Source organism: Schistocerca nitens, chromosome 8, assembly GCF_023898315.1.
Source record: "Schistocerca nitens isolate TAMUIC-IGC-003100 chromosome 8, iqSchNite1.1, whole genome shotgun sequence".
Taxonomy (NCBI): Eukaryota; Metazoa; Arthropoda; class Insecta; order Orthoptera; family Acrididae; genus Schistocerca; species Schistocerca nitens.
Genome location: NC_064621.1, coordinates 380,633,610 through 380,656,561, shown reverse-complemented (window position 1 = coordinate 380,656,561; position 22,952 = coordinate 380,633,610). Strand labels below are relative to the sequence as shown.

At 41.9% G+C, this 22,952-nt stretch overlaps 1 protein-coding gene across 1 annotated transcript in view; it reads right to left on the bottom strand.

The window, feature by feature from the left end:
• The window catches only part of LOC126199581 (uncharacterized), a 252,274-nt gene that overhangs the window by 134,293 nt on the left and 95,029 nt on the right, over positions 1–22,952 (bottom strand). Inside the window, exon 12 of the mRNA XM_049936505.1 lies at positions 22,012–22,165. Coding sequence (XP_049792462.1) covers positions 22,012–22,165 — 154 coding nt within the window. The remainder of the gene's footprint in view (positions 1–22,011; positions 22,166–22,952) is intronic.

Here is a 22,952-nt window from a genome sequence, read left to right as displayed (position 1 = left end):
ATTCCTACTACTATTATTATTATTGTATTTTCCGTTACTATAAGCTTTACTTTTATTTTTCTTTGGACTATCTTCGCCGCTATTTCCATTATTTCCATTCCATGAATTTTTTCTATTAGGACTATTGGTATTGCTGATCACGTCAGAATTTTTTCTGGCGTTTTCTTGCACTAGATCCAGAGATTTTTCAGATCGGTGTCTGTAACATTAAATAACTTTTCTCTAATATGTATGGGTAATCTAGTTTTTAACACTCGCAATAAGTCTCAGGTGGTTACTGGCTCATCCCAGTACCGGGTCATGTTAATATATTTTTCAAAGTACTTTCTTAAGGAACCTGACTTCGGATTGTACATTTCTGCATTGTAAACAACTTTACGGAGTCGCTCTTGAGTAGAAGCTGACCAGAATTGATCAAGGAACGCCTTCTCAAAGTCGTGGACAGTCTTGCAAGTTTCTGCTGCATTTAATGCCCAGAGCGACGCATCACCAGAAATATATGAAACCACAAACTGTATTTTCTGTTCTTCCGACCATGATTTTGGAAGAACACTTTTGAAGTTTCGAATGAAAACTACTGGATGTATGTTTTTCTTGCTTTCTTCGTTAAATATTTGAAACTGTCTATGCTTAATTAGGCTTTCTTCATGCATCAAAGTAGTTTTGTGCATGGAATTGCTATCATTCGCAGGTGGTGTGGTTACTTTATTACAAGTACACTCTATTCCACTATTATTGTTCCTTGGTGTCACATATTGCTCTGGTAATATCGGTTGATTACCAAAATTTGGTCTTCCTTGTGGTGCATTAAAATTCGCCGTTAGATTATCTACGATCTTTTGCCTGTCAGTACCAGTGTTGTCATTACTGCATACTGTCAGATTTTCAAAGTTTTGATTTTCAGAGCTCAGCACCCTGGCTACTTCTGTTCGGACTTGCTTTCGGATTTCCGAGGGAATGTCCTCCCGCATTGTTTCCACAGCGGTAGCCAAAGCTTTGAATTGGTTCTCTAGTCTATCTACTTCAGTTTGAAGGCTATTGACCTGAACTGGAATGTTTGTTAATGATTCAATAGTGGTTTTTACTGCATCGATCTCCTGCTTAAAATGGGTAGTAATAGTATTATCACGATCGACCAACACTTGATTTATCCTACGGACAATTTCTTTATCCCTTTCTAGAAAAATATTGTTTATATTTTCCATAAATTTCTTTACCTTTATTTGTCCCTGAGCTCCTGTTGCTGTTTTTGTATAAGATTTTCCTGTCTACGTTTTTCCTTTTCCTGCTGACGTTGTCTTTCACGCTCCTGCTCTTTAAGCTCGCGTTGTTTTTCACGCTCCTGTTCTTTAATAGTAAACTTTTCAAATAATGCTGTTAGCATATCCTGTATGGACATAGCTTGAGCATTGATAACTTCTGCCCCTTGCCCAGAAGAAATATTGTCATTAATTCCTGACTGGTTGAATGCAGGAGTGTCAGTTTGTTTTGGCAACTCCTCGGTTTTACTATCACTCGAAACATCAGTTACTAAATTATCATTCCTAATCAAATTTTCTAATAATTCGACAGAAATATGGTAGATTGTTCTACCTGAGACTCTGATGTCATCTCTGCATCAGTACGCCCATTCGGTTTATTTTTCTTTTGTTTAACCATTCTGTCCCCAATATGTTGTTGTTGTGGTGGTCTTCAGTCCTGAGACTGGTTTGATGCAGCTCTCCATGCTCCTCTATCCTGTGCAAGCTTCTTCATCTCCCAGTACCTACTGCAACCTACATCCTTCTGAATCTGCTTAGTCTATTCATCTCTTGGTCTCCCCCTACGATTTTTACCCTCCACGCTGCCCTCCAATACTAAATTTGTGATCCCTTGATGCCTCAGAACATGTCCTACCAACCGATCCCTTCTTCTAGTCAAGTTGTGCCACAAACTCCTCTTCTCCCCAATTCTGTTCAATACCTCCTCATTAGTTATGTGATCTACCCATCTAATCTTCAGCATTCTTCTGTAGCACCACATTTCGAAAGCTTCTATTCTCTTCTTGTCCAAACTATTTACCGTCCATGTTTCACTTCCATACATGGCTACACTCTATACAAATACTTTCAGAAACGACTTCCTGACACTTAAACCTATACTCGATGTTAACAAATTTCTCTTCTTCAGAAACGCTTTCCTTGCCATTGCCAGTCTACATTTTATATCCTCTCTACTTCGACCATCATCAGTTATTTTGCTCCCCAAATAAAAAAACTCCTTTACTACTTTAAGTGTCTCATTTCCTAATCTAATACCCTCAACATCACCCGACTTAATTCGACTACATTCCATTATCCTCGTTTTGCTTTTGTTGATGTTCATCTTATATCCTCCATTCAAGACACCATCCATTCCGTTCAACTGCTCTTCCAAGTCCTTTGCTGTCTCTGACAGAATTACAATGTCATCGGCGAACCTCAAAGTTTTTATTTCTTCTCCATGAATTTTAATACCTACTCCGAATTTTTCTTTTGTTTCCTTTACTGCTTGCTCAATATACAGATTGAATAACATCGGGGAGAGGCTACAACCCTGTCTCACTCCCTTCCCAACCACTGCTTCCCTTTCATGTCCCTCGACTCTTATAACTGCCATCTGGTTTCTGTACAAATTGTAAATAGCCTTTCGCTCCCTGTATTTTACCCCTGCCACCTTTAGAATTTGAAAGAGAGTATTCCAGTCAACATTGTCAAAAGCTTTCTCTAAGTCTACAAATGCTAGAAACGTAGGTTTGCCTTTCCTCAATCTTTCTTCTAAGATAAGTCGTAAGGTCAGTATTGCCTCACGTGTTCCAGTATTTCTACGGAATCCAAACTGATCTTCCCCGAGGTCGGCTTCTACAAGTTTTTCCATTCGTCTGTAAAGAATTCGTGTTAGTATTTTGCAGCTGTGGCTTATTAAACTGATTGTTCGGTAATTCTCACGTCTGTCAACACCTGCTTTCTTTGGGATTGGAATTATTATATTCTTCTTGAAGTCTGAGGGTATTTCGCCTGTTTCATACATCTTGCTCACCAGATGGTAGAGTTTTGTCAGGACTGGCTCTCCCAAGGCCGTCAGTAGTTCCAATAGAATGTTGTCTACTCCGGGGGCCTTGTTTCGACTCAGGTCTTTCAGTGCTCTGTCAAACTCTTCACGTAGTATCGTATCTCCCATTTCATCTTCATCTACATCCTCTTCCATTTCCATAATTTGTCCTCAAGTACATCGCCCTTGTATAGACCCTCTATATACTCCTTCCACATTTCTGCCTTCCCTTCTTTGCTTAGAACTGGGTTGCCATCTGAGCTTTTGATATTCATACAAGTGGTTGTCTTCTCTCCAAAGGTCTCTTTAATTTTCCTGTAGGCAGTATCTATCTTACCCCTAGTGAGACAAGCCTCTACATCCTTACATTTGTCCTCTAGCCATCCCTGCTTAGCCATTTTGCACTTCCTGTCGATCTCATTTTTGAGACGTTTGTATTCCTTTTTGCCTGCTTCATTTACTGCATTTTTATATTTTCTCCTTTCATCAATTAAATTCAATATTTCTTCTGTTCCCCAAGGATTTCTACTAGCCCTCGTCTTTTTACCTACTTGATCCTCTGCTGCCTTCACTACTCCATCCCTCAAAGCTACCCATTCTTCTTCTACTGTATTTCTTTCTCCCATTCCTGTCAATTGTTCCCTTATGCTCTCCCTGAAACTCTGTACAACCTTTGGTTCTTTCAGTTTATCCAGGTCTCATCTCCTTAAATTCCCACCTTTTTGCAGCTTCTTCAGTTTTAATCTACAGGTCATAACCAATATATTGTGGTCAGAGTCCACATCTGCCCCTGGAAATGTCTTACAATTTAAAACCTGGTTCCTAAATCTCTGTCTTACCATTATATAATCTATCTGATACCTTTTAGTATCTCCAGGGTTCCTCCATGTATACAACCTTCTATCATGATTCTTAAACCAAGTGTTAGCTATGATTAAGTTGTGCTCTGTGCAAAATTCTACCAGGCGGCTTCCTCTTTCATTTCTTAGCCCCAATCCATATTCACCTACTACGTTTCCTTCTCTCCCTTTTCCTACTCTCGAATTCCAGTCACCCATGACTATTAAATTTTCGTCTCCCTTCACTATCTGAATAATTTCTTTTATTTCATCATACATTTCTTCAATTTCTTCGTCATTTGCAGAGCTAGTTGGCATATAAACTTGTACTACTGTAGTAGGTGTGGGCTTCGTATCTATCTTGGCCACAATAATGCGTTCACTAAGCTGTTTGTAGTATCTTACCCGCGTTCCTATTTTCCTATTCATTATTAAACCTACTCCTGCATTACCCCTATTTGACTTTGTGTTTATATCCCTGTGGTCACCTGACCAGAAGTCTTGTTCCTCCTGCCACCGAACTTCACTAATTCCCACTATATCTAACTTTAATCTATCCATTTACCTTTTCAAATTTTCTAACCTACCTGCCCGATTAAGGGATCTGACATTCCACTCTCCGATCCGTAGAACGCCAGTTTTCTTTCTCCTGATAACGACATCCTCTTGAGTAGTCCCCAATATAGCACAACAAATATATGAATCACTGACATGCACCAACTGACACAAAATAATCTTATAACTGACACATATACACAATTAACACTTAAAAATATTATTCTCGCAGCCAGAATATTCAACTATTACTATTTTTGGCAGCAGGTACTGATTTTAATTTATAATTGCACACGTAGCAAATGTTGTTTGAACGCTGCTATGTAAACACTGACGCTGCTATGTAAACACTGAACATGAACATCTGTTCCTATCCGTACTGCATTGCTTTCCTATCCGTATTGATTGAGTGTCGTGGACTGCACTGCTTATATGAAGTCACTGTTGCACCGTCGCAGATACAGTTTCGTACAGCAGTCCGGTAGGAAGATGTCAATGATCATGAAACAAGTAAATAAACAATGATTAATAGTTTGTTTTGAACCCTGTACCTGTAATAGATCACAATTTCAATTATTAAAATGAATAAATGTGCATTGGTGGCCCGACGTTGGGCGCCAGTGTGGCGTTCGCTGTGTTATTCAGTGGTTTGGAATTTAACTATTTCAATTATTAAAATGAATAAATGTGCATTGGTGGCCCGACGTTGGGCGCCAGTGTGGCGTTCGCTGTGTTATTCAGTGGTTTGGAATTTAACTAATTTGTAAATGAAAATGATAATCTTATTTTATTACATTGAGTAAGTACTAAATAATTTTTATCCCGACGAAAGATTTGGTCAAGTTTCTAAAGAACTCCAAGTTAACGTCGTGTTAAAGTGTTGTCTGTAAGTTGTGTAAGTGTCACTAAATCACAGTTTATACAACTATTGATTCTGATGGAATAGTTATCTTCAGCAAAATGATCATTAAAAACCACCGAATATCAGCCGCGCACAACACTGACGTATGTTACCTGAAACAATATTCTTCGCAACTCGTGCGTAATTAATTTCGGCTCCATACATCAGCTAGAAAAGTTTCTTATAAGGATCGTGCTATGAGCACTGTTTTTAAAGAACCAATTTTCATTAAAATGAGTTCGGGACCACCGGTGCACATTTATTTTTACACATTTGTATTATGTTCGGCATTTATGTCTGCAGAGTTGCGTAATTTGAATTTGCCGCTGAGATAATTGTTAAGATGGCGGCAGACAATTGATAGAGACTTTCTATTGTTAGACCAAATAAGTAAGTATTTGAAATGCTTATTAAACTCTATAAACCCTACTTTCGTATTGTGCACTATGTAGACTTCATCAAGCAAACATATGATTTGTTTCTAAGGAAAACACAGACAAAAACGCGATACAAATCGCTTTCATCAATGGCTGCGCTCGTTGCAGCGGAATGAAATAATAAACACAGATAATGCTTACTGAGAGAGGAATTAAAGTTACAAATAATTATTCACTCATATTTATAATAATAATGAACTCCAATTCTCAAGTAATAATTAACAAATAATTACAATTTCTTAACAGTCCTCTGTTTGATATGCGTCCGCAACCTACAAAAGCCAACTAACAAAAGGTAAAAAAAAAAAAAAAAAAGGAAGACAAACGCAGATCATAAAAGGAATTTACAATTATCATTATCTTTGTATGATACACATCGATATGTCCAATTAAATCATAGAATACTATATAAATAATTAATAATTATCATCGTTTTCACTTTTTTTTCATATGTTGAAAAGATAATATTTATAACTGTTACAGGCATAATTTCCTCTCGTCGCACTGTAGCTAAAATTTATCTCGTGGATGTTACACCAGAAATACGGAATCGATCTTAAATTCCTTGTCAATAGCACTCAACACTTCATGTGAGTAAAGAGCTAGTTGTGTTTCACAGGAACGATGTTTTCTAAACCCAAGTTGACTGTGTATCAATGCAAAGTTTTCTTCGAGCTAATTCACAATGTTAGAACACAAAATAAGTTCCAAAATCCGGCTGCATATCGTCGTTAACGATATGGGCCAGTAATTTAGTGGATTACTCCTACGACCTTTGTTGAATATTGGTGTGTCCTGTGCAAGTTTTCAGTGTTTGGGTACGGATCTTTCGTCGAACGATCGGTTGTATATGATTGTTAAGTATGGAGCTAATGTATCAGCATACTCCGAAAGGAACCTAATTGATATACAGTCTGGACCAGAAGACTTGCTTTTATTAGTGATTTAAGTTGCTTCAGTACTCCGAGGATATTTACTTCTACGTTACTCATGTTGGCAGCTGTTCTCGATTCGAATTCTGCAATATATACTTCGTCTTCTTTTGTGAAGGCATTTCGGAAGGCTGTGTTTAGTAACGCTGCTTTGGCAGCACTGTCTTCGATGGTATCACTTGCATCATACTGAGCCTTCTGGCTGTGAGCATTCCCTGTAACAGGTTAGACACATACAGTGTTCTGGTTGCTATGCAACTACGCTATGAAATTTGGAAACGAATAACGCTTAATAAAGAATTGTGCGTTGAAGAAGTTTCTGTATTTCAAAGTTGAACTATTCTATCTGTTGACGGGCGACGCTGAAACCTATATCTTATTTCCAGATATACTAATTTTTATTTAAGACTCTATACGTTAACGTCAAACACCAAAGTCTGAAAATGCCGGCTTTTTTTGTAAATATCAATGCATACCAAATATATCAGTGAATAAATGTTTGTTTAGTTATATTTTTATAGATTCGAACCATCAGTGGTGTATGTCGACATGCACAGATTTGGTGGACGTTGAAAGCAGAGGCGGATGTCGAGAGAGAGGCGGACAGCAGATGAGATTTATTCTCAAGAAATGTTGCTGGGAGAAGCAGTTACATCTAATTATAGAAGGCTATACAAGGCTATACAAATTGCCAGCAAAAGGAAGTGTTCCACTATTAAATGCAGTTTCAAAAGCAAAGGACTCTTTTTGTACATTCGAACCGTCATAGCAGTTTAAGGTATTGCAATAAATAAGATTTATAACGTGAATCAGATAATTAGATAAGTTTATTACCGGTATTATTTTCTTTTCTCATTGATGATGTACTGTTTCTTGTAAGATCAAGAGTTTATTTGCATCCGCAGTTACACAGGCTTTCTCCTACTTTATCACACAACTTAATGTGTTTTAAAATATGATATATGATTTAAAAATGTGACAATGTTTCTTTCAACATTTACCATCAGTGCAAGGTGAAAGTCAACATTTGCGGGTTTACGTGAGAAGTAAGGATATATAGCGAACGTTTCTCTGCCGTGTGGTTTCTCTTCGGCACTTTTCCATTCGGTCCGTAGCCATCGACTGAACTAATTCCTCTGCCTGTTTCGCGGGTTGGTCGTCCACTGTGTTTCGCGCAGTGCTGTCGAGTGGCGCTGTCGGCATCCGGAGAGGTCACGAGGCATGAAGTGCCGCCGTGTAGGGCCTCGGTGACTGCTACAACAGTGTTGTACAGGGACTCTGCCACGGCGATTGTAATTTTGGCGTTTACGATAGACATGTGTTTGGTTCCCAAAGACACGACTGCAATTCAGCGGCTGGAGTTTGGTAAAACGTTTACTTATGCATATTGCTGAAACGCCGCCTGATCGGTTAGTTGGCAGGCTACAGTGATCCTACATGCCAGTGCAATCCATTGTTGTTGAATGGTGTGTTGCGGCGAGCGTCCGTTGGTGTGTTTGCAGCTCTTCACACTGTCTGTTGTGGAGTGATTAGAGATGGGTGCCATTTATTCGTGCTACAGCCAGTTACCGTTGACATTCCATTTCAAGAAGACAAGCGCCGGAGGGGACACTGCCGTGAAGTGTAATTTGTTTTGTGTTGCCTCAGTATGTTACACTAATATCTGATTGGAATAATGAGGTTAGTTATGTTTAATTGGTTCCGCTTGTGAACGAGTGTGGATTAACGCCTTGTTAACGTAGCTGACCTATAGAGCCAAGTGTTACGCCGTTGTGAACAGCTGCTACCTAAATAGGCTAGGCGCATTTTTTACGCCCGTGATGTGATTGTTCTGTAATTGATTATTGGAATAAGTCTGTCAAGATATAACCATATTTACTATACCACGCAAATATTTGGGGTTACAATTGTCTGGTATGAGACGTTCCAGGGCGGGGTTGGGGGAGGGGGGCGGCTGTAGCCTGTTGTGGGGTTGTGAACCACTGAGGGCTACGGCGGGGACAAAGCCTCTCCTTTTAGGTCCCCGGTTCAATACACAATACACCATAACGATATTTGTTGTGTTTTTTTATCAACCTAGCGATCATCTTTGGATAAGGTTCGTTTAAGAATTGTTTACAGTTGGCGGGGCTGGTTTGGGTATTTGAAATTAATTTTACTGTCGCTAGTTAAATTACTCCTTTATAATTAGTTGATAAGATCATTACTGCTGCTTTAACTGGCTAACTTGTTTCATTAAACTTATTTAGGATGATCCCGCTGCATTTGAAATTTTGGAGCCAATGCTTTTAATATTCTTGCATTTTTGTTTTGTTTTTTAAGTGGGTTACATAGTCTCATCAAAAACAGGTGCTGACTGTTTTGCGGTAGGCAAGGTTTTGTTAACTGCACAGAGCCTGAGAAATTGTCATTTATGGTATTCCTATTCTTACGGTGGGTGAGCTAAATTCTTGCTAAGACTGTTGGTAGAGTGAGCTATGCAGATCGTTTTAGGCTTCAGGAGACAGTACGCAGGGGTCCCGCCTGGTGAAGACACATTCCGCATTCGGAGTGACAGAGGAACACTTACGGTCCAGTCATCTTTGACAGCTTCAACCTCTTCTGTCCAATCATTAAATTAATAAATCAAAATCAGATCAACCTCGCCAGAATTAACATCCAGCCTACCACTCCCATCACGTAACCTGGCACATTTCGAAGATACACTAAATGACTGTGTGGATCCTGACAGTCTCCATTTTCGGTATTTCACGGTAGCGTATATACGAGGTACAACAATAAAGTAATGAGACAGAGTTTCTTTGCAAGATGAGCAACCCTGAAGGCTTGCGTAGGCACAATATCTTTGACCTTGATCTATAAGCTGCTTCTAGTCAAAGTGGCATATCGATGCAACTCCTCAGTTGTGAGATGTGCTGTAGTAAGTTAACATGTGTTTGTGTCTCTTGTCACGGAAATGGAACCGCATAATAATGCGCAACGGTATGCCATTTCTTTTTGCGTTAAATTGGGTGAAAACGTGACAAGCCTTCAGAAGGCTTTTGGAGAGGAGGTTATGACAAGAGCTCAAGTTTTTCGTTGGCATAAAATGTTTAGTGAAGGCAGAACGAATGTCGAAGATGAAGACCGCAGTGGACGACCATCAACCTCAGGGACGGATGTCAACTTGGCCATGGTGCGTGAACTCAAACGATGTGATCGAAGATTATCCATGAAAATGATTGGACTCTGACACACATTGAAGCGCTTCTTTACGATCGTATACTTGAGTCGAATTTCTGTTCCTGGCTAGTGAAGAAAAAATGAAAGTGTTGACTCGTGTTCTGTCTTGTTCTGAGATAATTTCAGCCCTAGGAGTTTGCAGATGGCGTACGTATTGCATCCACTGTGTAGGCAGATAATTACGGGTACACCACGTACGTCATCTGCACAGCAAGCAGATCATAGGTGCTGTACAACTGCTGTCCATACTTCAATAGGTGATATGTGCACTCCTGTTTGGCGGATAGGGAAACAATCACTCCATTTGCTTATGCACTGAGCGTTTTCTGGAAGTTCCAGTCAGGACGTAGTTCTTCTGTTCCTGACTGGTAATAAGTATTAGCCAACTTGTGTTAGTCTACTAATGGACAGGGAGGGGGGGGGGGGTGATCTAAAGAAAGTAAATTATATGTTCTACCAATCTGGAAACTACATTTATAGAAATTTTTTACTCTACACGTATTTTTGTATATAAATAATTTATGGTTTCACATTGCGATTAATCCAGTAGCATCCCAATAGGAACGATTGGTTTGCTGTTCTAAACTGAAGTAGAACCACAACATGACATTTCGTTTTATGGAAAGCAGTAGGTCTAGGTTGTCAATGGCAGGGTCATCATAATCATTTGTAGACGTGAGAATTCCATTGCGAAGACAACAATAGACAACCGCATACACACAAGCTATATGTTACAAACGCCACGGGGGTTTTCAAGATGAATGACGTTTTATGCTCCATCGGACATATGGCCGTTGGCATGTATGATTTCAGACGTTTAAAAGCAAACATCATGCAATAATCGTCAGAAGAGTCAACGACGGAGGAGGGAGCGTTATGATCTGGGGAATGTTTTTGTGGCATTCTGTGGGAGATCTCGTCATTCTGAAAGGCACAGTGGATCAACACAAGTCCATCCCAACATGCAGTCCGTTTTTCATCGACACGAAGGTATCTACCAGCAGGACAATGCATCGTGTCGCACAGCTTGCTATGCATGTGCATACTCCGAAGAACACCAGGATGAGAATACTATAGTCCTTGGCCATCAGACTCCACGGATTTAGACCCAATCGAGAGTCCGTGTGACCACGTCAACAGTGCTGCTCCACACTGGATCCTCAACCGAGAAACGTGGAGTCGGCATGGCTCTACATACCTGTCGGTATCCTCCAGATCCTCTCTTTCTGCATGTCTCAAAACGATCCGCGCTGCAAAAGATGGCTATTTTGTCTTTTGACAGGTCGTCACGTTAACGTATCTGGACAGTGAATATGAGAATGTAGGTGTGTGCAAATGTTCGTGTTCAACTGCTTATAAACTTGTGGGTCAAGCTGTTAACGAACATATTGCTTGCAGAGATATACATATATTTCGAGAACTGGCTCAGTCGATTTCGGTCACATTTGGTAGACATTTAACTTAGAACCAGGAGATAATTACCATAGGTTGAGAGACATTTAGTAACATTGTTCGAGAGGAAGTGATAATACAGAAGCCAAAAGCTGGAAAGCCAGGAGTAATTCAAACCATCTTGGCATCTGTCTGCTTTATCTGAGAAAAAATTCTTGTATGAGTAATCCACTCCTAACATCCTCAATCGTGAAATGTGGACGTGGAGAGCGTGATAGGTACATAAATAATCGAAAACTGACGACACCAGTGTCGAATCCACACTTGTCGGCTTCGCTAGGCTGACGTTTGATCTGTATTGTTGGAGAGGGATAGGAAGGAATGGATTGTAAAGTAAACCTGTGGAAGGGTTGGTGCAATTTCAACTACATTTGTTAGGCAAGCTACTTACTAACGGAAAAAAGATACCTCGGGGATAAGGTCATTCAAGCATCTATACAAGTGGGACGCGAAGTAGTTCGATTTCATAATTGAAGTTACTACGCTCGATTGATGGAACTCTTGCTAGCAGGTGACTGCCAAGATTCGGCTGAAAATGAGAACATGTAGAATGACAATAATAAGGCAACGCTAGGTACTTTATTGATAATATATAAAACGATGAGAAACTTCACTTTTACAAACTGTACCATTCCTAAAAGCAGCTACTTACTGACATTTTACCGTTGATATCCAGCACTACAAGCGTAATTCTTATTGTGACAATTGAGAATGACAGAATCTTTCGAAGTAGTACAATTAACGATGATGAAAGGTAGGCTTTAGTAGACAACATTACTCGGTTGCCCCACGTTTTGAAAGCTTTGAAGTGGTTATCACACTGGACTCGCATTCGGGAGGACGACGGTTCAATCCCGTCTCCAGCCATCCTGATTTAGGTTTTCCGTGATTTCCCTAAATCGTTTCAGGCAAATGCCGGGATGGTTCCTTTGAAAGGGCACGGCCGATTTCCTTCCCCATCCTTCCCTAACCCGAGCTTGCGCTCCGTCTCTAATGACCTCGTTGTCGACGGGACGTTAAACAACACTAACCTAACCTGAAAGCTTTGAAATAAGTATCGGAATTTTGGTCGCTAAAACATTTTGCATACGTTCTTTTGTGATTTGGAAACGGTTATGCAAAGAGAGCAGGCGTAGTTGTTAATAGTCTAGACGATTAGGTTCCCTAAAACAGGGGACTTTGTTCTATAATTGCCTCAAATGTTACTGCGAGAAGGAAGAACTTTCGACTTTAGAGTAATCTTCACCTGTATATAGATAAGGCTAGATCTTTGACCTTAATCACGCCACTGCCGTTTGGAAGGTGCTTATCTGTGTTTTGTTCTTCATCTAGATAGACCAGGACCTGATCGTTACAATTCATACATTTTTTATCATATTGCTTCAGCAAAGGGAGAAAACCGAGGTTATAACCGAATACTTTCCAAGTCATTTCGTTAAATGCAGGGTAAAATTCATGGGATGCGCACGATGAGGCACGACTTCTGTACGACTTTTGTATTCACACAAACAGATACAAGCCTTGGCGTGCCCTGAAGGTGACGCGATGGTAACATGGGAGAGGTCAGACATGTGCCAACAGAGTATATGATATATACCTGGCTTTGGTTCTAACTGTAACGGTAACTTATTTACTTGTGTATCGTTAGCTTATATTTGACGTATTCGTAGTAAATGAGTAGCACTTGGATTGTTTGTAGTTCGCCACGATTTTTGTCCTAGTAAACATTGAAAAAGTTGCTAATTAAAACATTCTACATTTTCATTAAAGTTGCCATGGAAAAGGAACCCTCATGGCTTTACGAATAAGGAGAAGAAATAGTGCTCTATGAATATATATGGCCAGAATGAAAAAAACAAATGGAACGTTAGTTAACGAAGTATGTTCACCTTCGTTTTCTACATTATCCTACGATTTTTGTTATGAATTTCGTCTGATTCCTTACAAGTTCAGCCCTCTCACAAATTCCACCTGGTTACTAGATACACTCAGGAACATCGAAAACAGCTCACCAAGGGAGGAGCACAGTAGCGGAATGAAATTTACTAGACACAATGACAGAGATGAGAGATTGACTTCAACTCGAAAATCAAGACATATAATCAAATACGATGAGTACAAGTAGACAAATACAGGGCTACATCAGCAAAGCTCTGCACCACCCTTTACTGCAATACACGTCGCAAAACGGTCCTACATCGAGTTGATTAGACGTCTGATGTTGTCCTGAGGCAGAGTGGCCCACAAATCTTGAGAAGATATATCTAAATCATGAACAGAACAATCCGGTGGCACTGGCGTTCCAGCTGGTCCCGCATATGCTCTATGAGGGACAAGTCTGGGGAGCAAACTGGCCGTGGAAGAGTTGCAACATGACGTAGGACATCTTGAGTTACTCGAGACGTAAGCGGGGGAACTTTATCTTGCTGCAAAAATACCACTGGTACACCATGTAGGAAAGGTCCCACATGGAGTCGAAGAATTTCATCAAAATAAGGCCGGCCCGTTAAGGTTCCACGTACCACAATTAAAAGGACCGGCTATTGTAGGCTATGCCCCCAGACCATTACACCGGCTTTGTGGGCAATGTGGCGCGCGACAGTGTGGGTGGTGAGTGTAACATTCACCAGGCTGTCTCCATTTGCGGTTATCATCCGTCCCCAAAACGATTCGGGCTTCATCACTAAACACTACGTGTTGTCAATCTGAGGCAGCATATGTCGTTTTCGCTTGGTACCACTGTAGACGGAGTCGCTATTGTCTCCACGTTAACGGCTTTACACGACGAGGGCGTCTGGACTGTAAATTAAAATGGTGCGAGTCACTGTAGGATAGCTGATCGCTTGCCTCATAAGCCTTCGATCCTCTCGCCTCGTCATCTTCTTGGTCGTTCCAGACCTTGTACGTCGCACGTACTTCTATCCATTGCTCCCAAAATCGTTTGATGGAACACTCAGAAAAATCGACGTAGCGGGCCATAAGGCGTGTCGACCAGTCAGTGGTTTTATTGCCGATGATTAGGCCCCTCTCAGTCTGAAAATGTCGTCTAACACGATCACCTGGCATTGCGCGTCTACTAACGCCTCCTCAAGTCGGGATGTGATCGTCACGTGTACGACCCGTCTACCAAGCGCCGTTGTAATGGACTCGATTGGAAAGCCATTGCACGGCCTGTGGGCATGCGCATCGCTCTAAACTTGGACCATCTGCATATATACTTATATGCAAAGTCTCACTGGCTGCGCAATGTGCGCAGGAGCGCCGTCTTGCACAACAATGGTCCTACCCACACATCCAAGCTCTTGAAGGGTTGGAAAGACATTAATAGTGTTTGTCGGAGATGTGGCCACATTATTGCAATAGGGGTAGAGGGATGGTGTGCAAACGTGCAGTACACGGGGAACTGTCCTAACTTTGGACATGCTTGCGAGCACGGTGCATAAAGTCCTATAAAACATCCTGGATTTGCTTTCTGTACAAAATTACCCATTTTCAGGAGGGACGTGCCAGCACGACAAAGTACGCTCTGGACTTTCTTCCCCGCATGGAAATGAACAATGAATGGCCACGGAACATTCTGTGGTCAGACGAAGCCCATTTCCATCTCCAAGAACATGTCAATAAGCACAATTGCAGAATATGAGCAACGTGGCACTATAGGTAACAGGACGAGCAGGATATATCTCCTCGAAAAAAAAATACGGCTCTAGGATAAACAATACCGTCAGCCTGCACCACACAGTCACCTTTACAGAATGAAGTGGTACCGATTGACGTGCGTGAGGATTTTCCGTTGCCCATATTCTGCAAATGTGCTTGTTGACATGTTCTTGGAGATGGAAATGGGCTTCGTCTGTTCACAGAATGTTCCATGGCCATTCAGTGTCCACTTCCATGCGAGGCAGATCCCTCCTGAACATGGTTAATTTTGTACGGTAAGTAAGGCAGGATTTTTCGTAGGACTTTATGCAGCGTGCTTGCAGGCACGTCCAACGTTACGGCAGTTCCCCGTGTACTGCATGTTTGCACGTCATCGCTCGACCTCTCGTGCAGTACTGTGGCCACATCTTCGACAAACATCGAATCAACTGCTTTCCTCCCTATGCCATATTACATTTCAAAAGAACGTGTCTTTTCGAATTTTGTAACAATTTTCTCCAGACGCTTAGCAGATATCGAATCAATGTGGTTTTTCATGTCCTTGAGTGTTCGAAAATTCTGCGGGGCTACTGGCGTACAGTCACCGTTCCTGTAAAAGAGCTTTACCAGCAGGGCGCGATCCTTCATGAACCGGTCATGGTGGGCGTCTCGGACGCAAACTGAGGAACAGCCGTGTGCTTTGTGTCTGTCGATGGCACCATCTATTGGTCAAATTTTCATAAGATTTTGTTGGTGAATGACGCTTCCTGTACCAGTAACATACTGTTCAAATTTTACGACTTCTTGAGCAGTGGTTCTCTTTTTACTACGTTTTGAAACTGCAACTTTAATTATGGGCACCCTGTATTTGCCATGTGAGTACGCGGGAAAACTCACGGGTGAAAAGCTAATCCTAAACCCTTGGAACAATGTAAACTAATTGGTATTCGTTATAATCTGGAAACAAATACTGCGGGGGGTAGGAACCATCGTGAGAAGAGAAGAAGGTAGGACATGGCAGGAGAAGGAGGAGTGGACAGATAAAGGGGGAGGGGAAATTGACAGAGAGGAGAGAGGATTAGAAGAATAGAGAAAGGCGAAGGAACAGATAGACAGATGGGAGGAGAAGGAGATGAACAGACAAAGGAGGTGGAGGAAATAGAGAAAGGGAAGAGAAGGAGATGAAAGGTTGATGGGATAGAAGGAGATGGACAGGGAGAAAGGTTAGGAGGAGATGGACAAAGAGGGAGCGGAGGAGGCAATGACATTGGGGAGGAGGAGACGGACAGAGGGGGAGTGAAAAGATGGACAGAGTGGGGGGAGGGAGGAGGTGGACTAATAGGAGACTGGTATATTTATTTATTTTATTTATTTTCTTAACCCGATCAGAGCAACGCCGCGTACTCAGCTAACAGAATTATAAACATCGATGTCAAAAGAATTTACACTGATTGATTTTTTTTATAGTTTTCCACCCTTCGCATTTTGGTAGAAAATAGTTTTGATTGGACCATAGGCGGTTGTAAACATAAAAGTGGTGTAAGTACAAGTAATACGCCTTAGTAACGGAGAGTGACGTACGTGGAGGACAGTGTACCGAGAACACGTGATGTTTCCTGGTGGCTGTTTCAAGGCAGTGACCGATCTCAATGAAGGACCGCAAACTAGATATCGCCATACAGTTCCCGTCATTTGTACCGTTTTGGGTGTTGTCAGATATGAATTGTATTTTGTGTTAATATTACGAGTTCTATGTATTTTCTTGTGTTAATACTAAGAGTTCTACGTACTTACATGCCGTATAACACGTAAAAGCCATTTTGAGGATAATGCTAATTCTTCAGAGAATTATATCATGCGCAGAATTCTGTATATTTTTGAAACTAGTTACGTAATGTATGTTCAGTTTAGCCACGCTTCGTTAATCGTCCACAGTCTTTTTGACATGGAACAAGTGATAGTTGCAAATGAACTGAGGTTTTTTTTATGTCTCAACAATTTTCCTTGTTTCGGAGACGGAAATTTGTGCTGGTTGCCAATAACTTCTGTTTCAAAAATTTTTTTTACTTGTAAATGATTTTTGATAACACTTATTCTTAATTTGGTTTCACCTACTGATTATTGCCGTTTAATAGAATAGTAATGAGACCACAGACTATCAAATAAAGTACTAACGAGATTTTCTCGGTTTGAAAACCTTTAAATTTGAAATGAATATTTGCTGCTAGGGACATGACCACGTTGTCCTAGCAACAGTTTATCATACTTGGAAAAACCTTACTTTTCCAGAGTAATTTTTGTGATTTCAGAAAAAGACTGCAGCACACATAAAGTGATCGCCGTCATTTCCAAATCGAATAAGAAAATACAAGTAATAATAATACATTAAATATAATAACAGTAACAGTAATAATAATAATAAACACTGAAGTGACAAAAGTCATCGGATAGCGATATGCTTCTATATAGATCACTGTGATCCGTACAAAGTCACCGGCCAGATGACAGTTCTATAAACTTCGATCCAGGTGTAACAGCTGGTTCTTTTCTATTGGTTCTATCAGAAGGAGGGCTACACCAGCGGTTGTACACTGTCTTGTCCCTCAGCACCCCAATAACAAGGCGTAGTTTCAGCCGTGCAGCATTAGCCCGTGTTCGAGTGCCATTGAACGTCTCTCCATCCGAAATTATAAAGAAGCCCAGGTATTTAAATTGTACAGTTCTGTAGAGTGGTTGGTTGTTTATGTTGCCGCTAGACCGAGGCCCGATACCAGATACTCACGTCAGCCGCGCGGTATTAGCCGAGCGGTCTAGGGCGCTGCAGTCATGGACTGTGCGGCTGGTCCCGGCGGAGGTTGGAGTCCTCCCTCGGGCATGGGTGTGTGTGTTCGTCCTTAGGATAATTTAGGGACTGATGACCTTAGCAGTTAAGTCTCATAAGATTTCACACACATTTGAACATACGTCAGTTATCTTCATGTTCAACACGAATATATCATTGCGGAAACGATTAATTCAGCTCAGGATCGATATATATATATATATATATATATATATATATATATATATATATATATATATATATATATATATATACACTGAAGTGACAAAAGTCATATATATATACATTCCTGGAAATGGAAAAAAGAACACATTGACACCGGTGTGTCAGACCCACCATACTTGCTCCGGACACTGCGAGAGGGCTGTACAAGCAATGATCACACGCACGGCACAGCGGACACACCAGGAACCGCGGTGTTGGCCGTCGAATGGCGCTAGCTGCGCAGCATTTGTGCACCGCCGCCGTCAGTGTCAGCCAGTTTGCCGTGGCATACGGAGCTCCATCGCAGTCTTTAACACTGGTAGCATGCCGCGACAGCGTGGACGTGAACCGTATGTGCAGTTGACGGACTTTGAGCGAGGGCGTATAGTGGGCATGCGGGAGGCCGGGTGGACGTACCGCCGAATTGCTCAACACGTGGGGCATGAGGTCTCCACAGTACATCGATGTGGTCGCCAGTGGTCGGCGGAAGGTGTACGTGCCCGTCGACCTGGGACCGGACCGCAGCGACGCACGGATGCACGCCAAGACCGTAGGATCCTACGCAGTGCCGTAGGGGACCGCACCGCCACTTCCCAGCAAATTAGGGACACTGTTGCTCCTGGGGTATCGGCGAGGACCGTTCGCAACCGTCTCCATGAAGCTGGGCTACGGTCCCGCACACCGTTAGGCCGTCTTCCGCTCACGCCCCAACATCGTGCAGCCCGCCTCCAGTGGTGTCGCGACAGGCGTGAATGGAGGGACGAATGGAGACGTGTCGTCTTCAGCGATGAGAGTCGCTTCTGCCTTGGTGCCAATGATGGTCGTATGCGTGTTTGGCGCCGTGCAGGTGAGCGCCACAATCAGGACTGCATACGACCGAGGCACACAGGGCCAACACCCGGCATCATGGTGTGGGGAGCGATCTCCTACACTGGCCGTACACCACTGGTGATCGTCGAGGGGACACTGAATAGTGCACGGTACATCCAAACCGTCATCGAACCCATCGTTCTACCATTCCTAGACCGGCAAGGGAACTTGCTGTTCCAACAGGACAATGCACGTCCGCATGTATCCCGTGCCACCCAACGTGCTCTAGAAGGTGTAAGTCAACTACCCTGGCCAGCAAGATATCCGGATCTGTCCCCCATTGAGCATGTTTGGGACTGGATGAAGCGTCGTCTCACGCGGTCGGCACGTCCAGCACGAACGCTGGTCCAACTGAGGCGCCAGGTGGAAATGGCATGGCAAGCCGTTCCACAGGACTACATCCAGCATCTCTACGATCGTCTCCATGGGAGAATAGCAGCCTGCATTGCTGCGAAAGGTGGATATACACTGTACTAGTGCCGACATTGTGCATGCTCTGTTGCCTGTGTCTATGTGCCTGTGGTTCTGTCAGTGTGATCATGTGATGTATCTGACCCCAGGAATGCGTCAATAAAGTTTCCCCTTCCTGGGACAATGAATTCACGGTGTTCTTATTTCAATTTCCAGGAGTATATATATATATATATATATATATATATATATATATAAAATAAACACTGAAGTGACAAAAGTCATATATATATATATATATATATATATATATATATATATATATCGATCGTGAGCTGAATTAATCGTTTCAGCAATGATATGTTCGTGTTGAACATGAAGATAACTGACGTATGTTCAAATGTGTGTGAAATCTTATGGGACTTAACTGCTAAGGTCATCAGTCCCTATATATATGAGGGTTGGAACTTAAATAGTGGCAACTATTTATTCACTACCGATATAAAAGAGTTAGCCTACATATTTGCACCTGTTACTGTCCGTCAAAGGTATCACCAACGTTGTGTAGAACCTATTGCCAGGGATGTGGAAGGCGTAGGCCTAGTATGCCGTTAGCAGAGCCTGTTCTGTTGATGGTGCGAATGGAGCAGTCTTCTGAATGTCGAATCTCTGTAACATTTCTGAAGCGAATGCTACGAAGTGGTTCCTTCATCTTCGGAATCAAATCAAAGTCACAAGGACTTAAGTACGAGGAGTATGGTGGATGGTACAGTACTTCTCAGTCCCATCGACCGAACAGAGCAGCCACAGCTTGCGCTGTATGCGCTCGCGCATTGTCGTGCAAAATGATGGTGGGTTGAGCAGAAAGTGTCGCTGCTTCTTTCGCAAACCTGGTCGCAGGTGATGCTCCAAAAACGAACAGTAATAAGGCTTAAGTCTTTGTGACTTTGATTTGATTCCTAAGATGAAGGAACCACTTCGTGGCATTCGCTTCAGAAACGTTCCAGAGATTCGACAGGCAGTAGACCGCTCCATTCGCACCATGAAGAGAAAAGGCTCAGCTAACGGTCTACTACGCCTGCCACATCGCTGGCAACGTGTTCTACACAACGCTGGTGACTACTTTGAATGACAGTAACAGATGCAAGCATGTAACTCTTTTGTATCGGTTGTGAATAAATAGTTGCCACTATTTAAGTACCAACGTATGAATCTACTTATAGCAAGGGAATCGATTGTTCTAGTTGGCCTATGTGAGTTATTTTCATATACTGTACCCATTTACAAAATGAGTAATGGAAAAGAAAGCGAAATTCTAAATTTATGGCGAAAAGCAGTCATAGCAGTCAGTAAAGGTCTGGATGCTGGATGCATGATACATGGGCTTCTGAAATATCATGGTATGGAGAGCCTACCAACTCAACACATGAGCACCCCTTAAGAAAATTACTTTAGTGGTTAATGGATGATTCTTTGAACAACGTTTTCTATGTTCTCCATGATTAGTCATCATTTATCAATATAAATCATTTCTGGTTGATTCATGCCTGTGAGTCCGATCGATTATGATGCTTTCGAGAACCTCTGTCCTTGGGTTAGACTTGTTAGAGGAACTTGTTGGTTGTTTTTCTTCAGTTTCCGTTACTGATACACTAATGCAGAAGTCCGTAAGTAAAAACATTCGTAGACGGCAGAAAACATAGACATTTCGGAAGAACGAGAGTAGAAAAGTGAATGAACAGCTGGATCAGTGCCACGGAATGTTTACTCCACATAGTTATATATAGGTTACAGTCTTGAGTACGTGACTAGCTTGTAATACGTGAATACGTGAATATTATATTCAAAATTTCTGCTTTAATTGGCTTGAAAGTTGATGTTCACTCAACTTCTCGTTGACGATTTATGCACTACCGGCAGCAGTATCGATAGTAGTGTGTTGAAGGCAAGGTTAGAATACTATGGACATATACGTCAAATGAACCGCCGTGCCCTACAAGTTCTTTTCATCGACCAGCACAACGGACAAACTTTGGTGACACCGGGAAACAACACGTTAACTCATAGTAACGACACCTCTAACCTAGATAAAGGTCTCACTTCAGAGTGGAAGAACGTCCACAAGCTTAGGTGTGCCGTATCCATCTGAAGTCATTCATTGATCACTAGATCCCGTTGAGTTACAATCGGACGACGTAGTCTCGAAACATGTCGTTATAAATATTTCACACTTTCGACAATTGGTGCGTAAAATTCTCAGCACTGATTCATGTGCAATGGCTTGACAACAGATAAACACTTTTGTTTATTTTTTCCAAGCTCTGTTAGAGACTGAAATGGTAAAAAATTGGTCGGATGATGGTTGGAAGGCATTTAACTGTGATTTGCAGGGTACTTATGCAGATGATGGTGTAGAACATTCCACCGCTATGAGTATGATATTTATCAGTGTTACGTATATGTCCAAGAAGTTAAATAAATTACAAAAAACCATTTATTGAGTAAATTATAAAAAAACATACGTACACACTTATTAGAATGTACAGGTCACTTGATGAATAAGTGAGGCGCAAAGCGCTGCGCTGTTGCCGGACCGAGCAGGAGACAGGAAGAAGCGTCGCCACAGACTCTGCGCTACCGCGGCCGCAGCCTGAGGTTGACGCCGTTCATGGGCCGGAGGACGAGCTCGCCGATCAGCTTGAGGTCCTCCAGCCTGTCCACCGTCTCCACTCGGAAGTTGCGCAGCACGTACGACAGCACCGCCTTCTCCTCCAGGATGGCGAACTTCTGGCCTGTGGATTACAACAGACACACAGCAATTCATTAGATGTTTACTCTGCTATTTCTGGGCGAAAAGGGCATTCCTGGTAAGAGAAGTCTACTAGCATCAGACACAGGTCTTAATTTGAGGAAGAAATTTCTGAGAATGTATGTTTGTAGCACAAGCATTGTATGGTAGTGACACATGAACTGTGGGAAAACCGGAACAGAAGAGAATCTCTTCATTTGAGATGCGGTGTTAAAGTAGAATGCTGAAAATTAGGTGGAATTGTAAGGTAAGGAATGAAGAGGTTCTCCGTAGGTTCGTCTGGGAAGGAATGTGTGGATAACACTGACAAAAGAAGGGGCAGCATGATAGGACATGTGTTAAGACATCTGGGAATAACTTCCATGGTACTAGAGGGAGCTGCTAAGGGTAAAAACTGTAGAGGAAAACATAGATTAGAGTACATCCAGGAGGTAAAGAAGATTTAGGTTGTAATTGTTAGATGAAAAGGTTGGCACAGGAAGGGAGTTCCTGGTAGGCCACATCAAACCTGTCAGAAAACTGATGAGCCAAAAAATGAAAAATCTGCTGGGCAACAGCCCTTCTGTTTTCGGGGTTCACTTGTTACGACCATAGGAAACAGAACAAACTTAAGATGAATCTGGAGATGCTGGCATGTCCTTGGCTATTCCTAGTTAAAACCGATGTAGATGAATTCTTATGTTTTGGCATTAACCATTGTCCTTTACATTGTATGTGATAGTAACTGCGAAGTAAAAACATTGGTTTTTATTTTTATGTGCAGGTTTGAA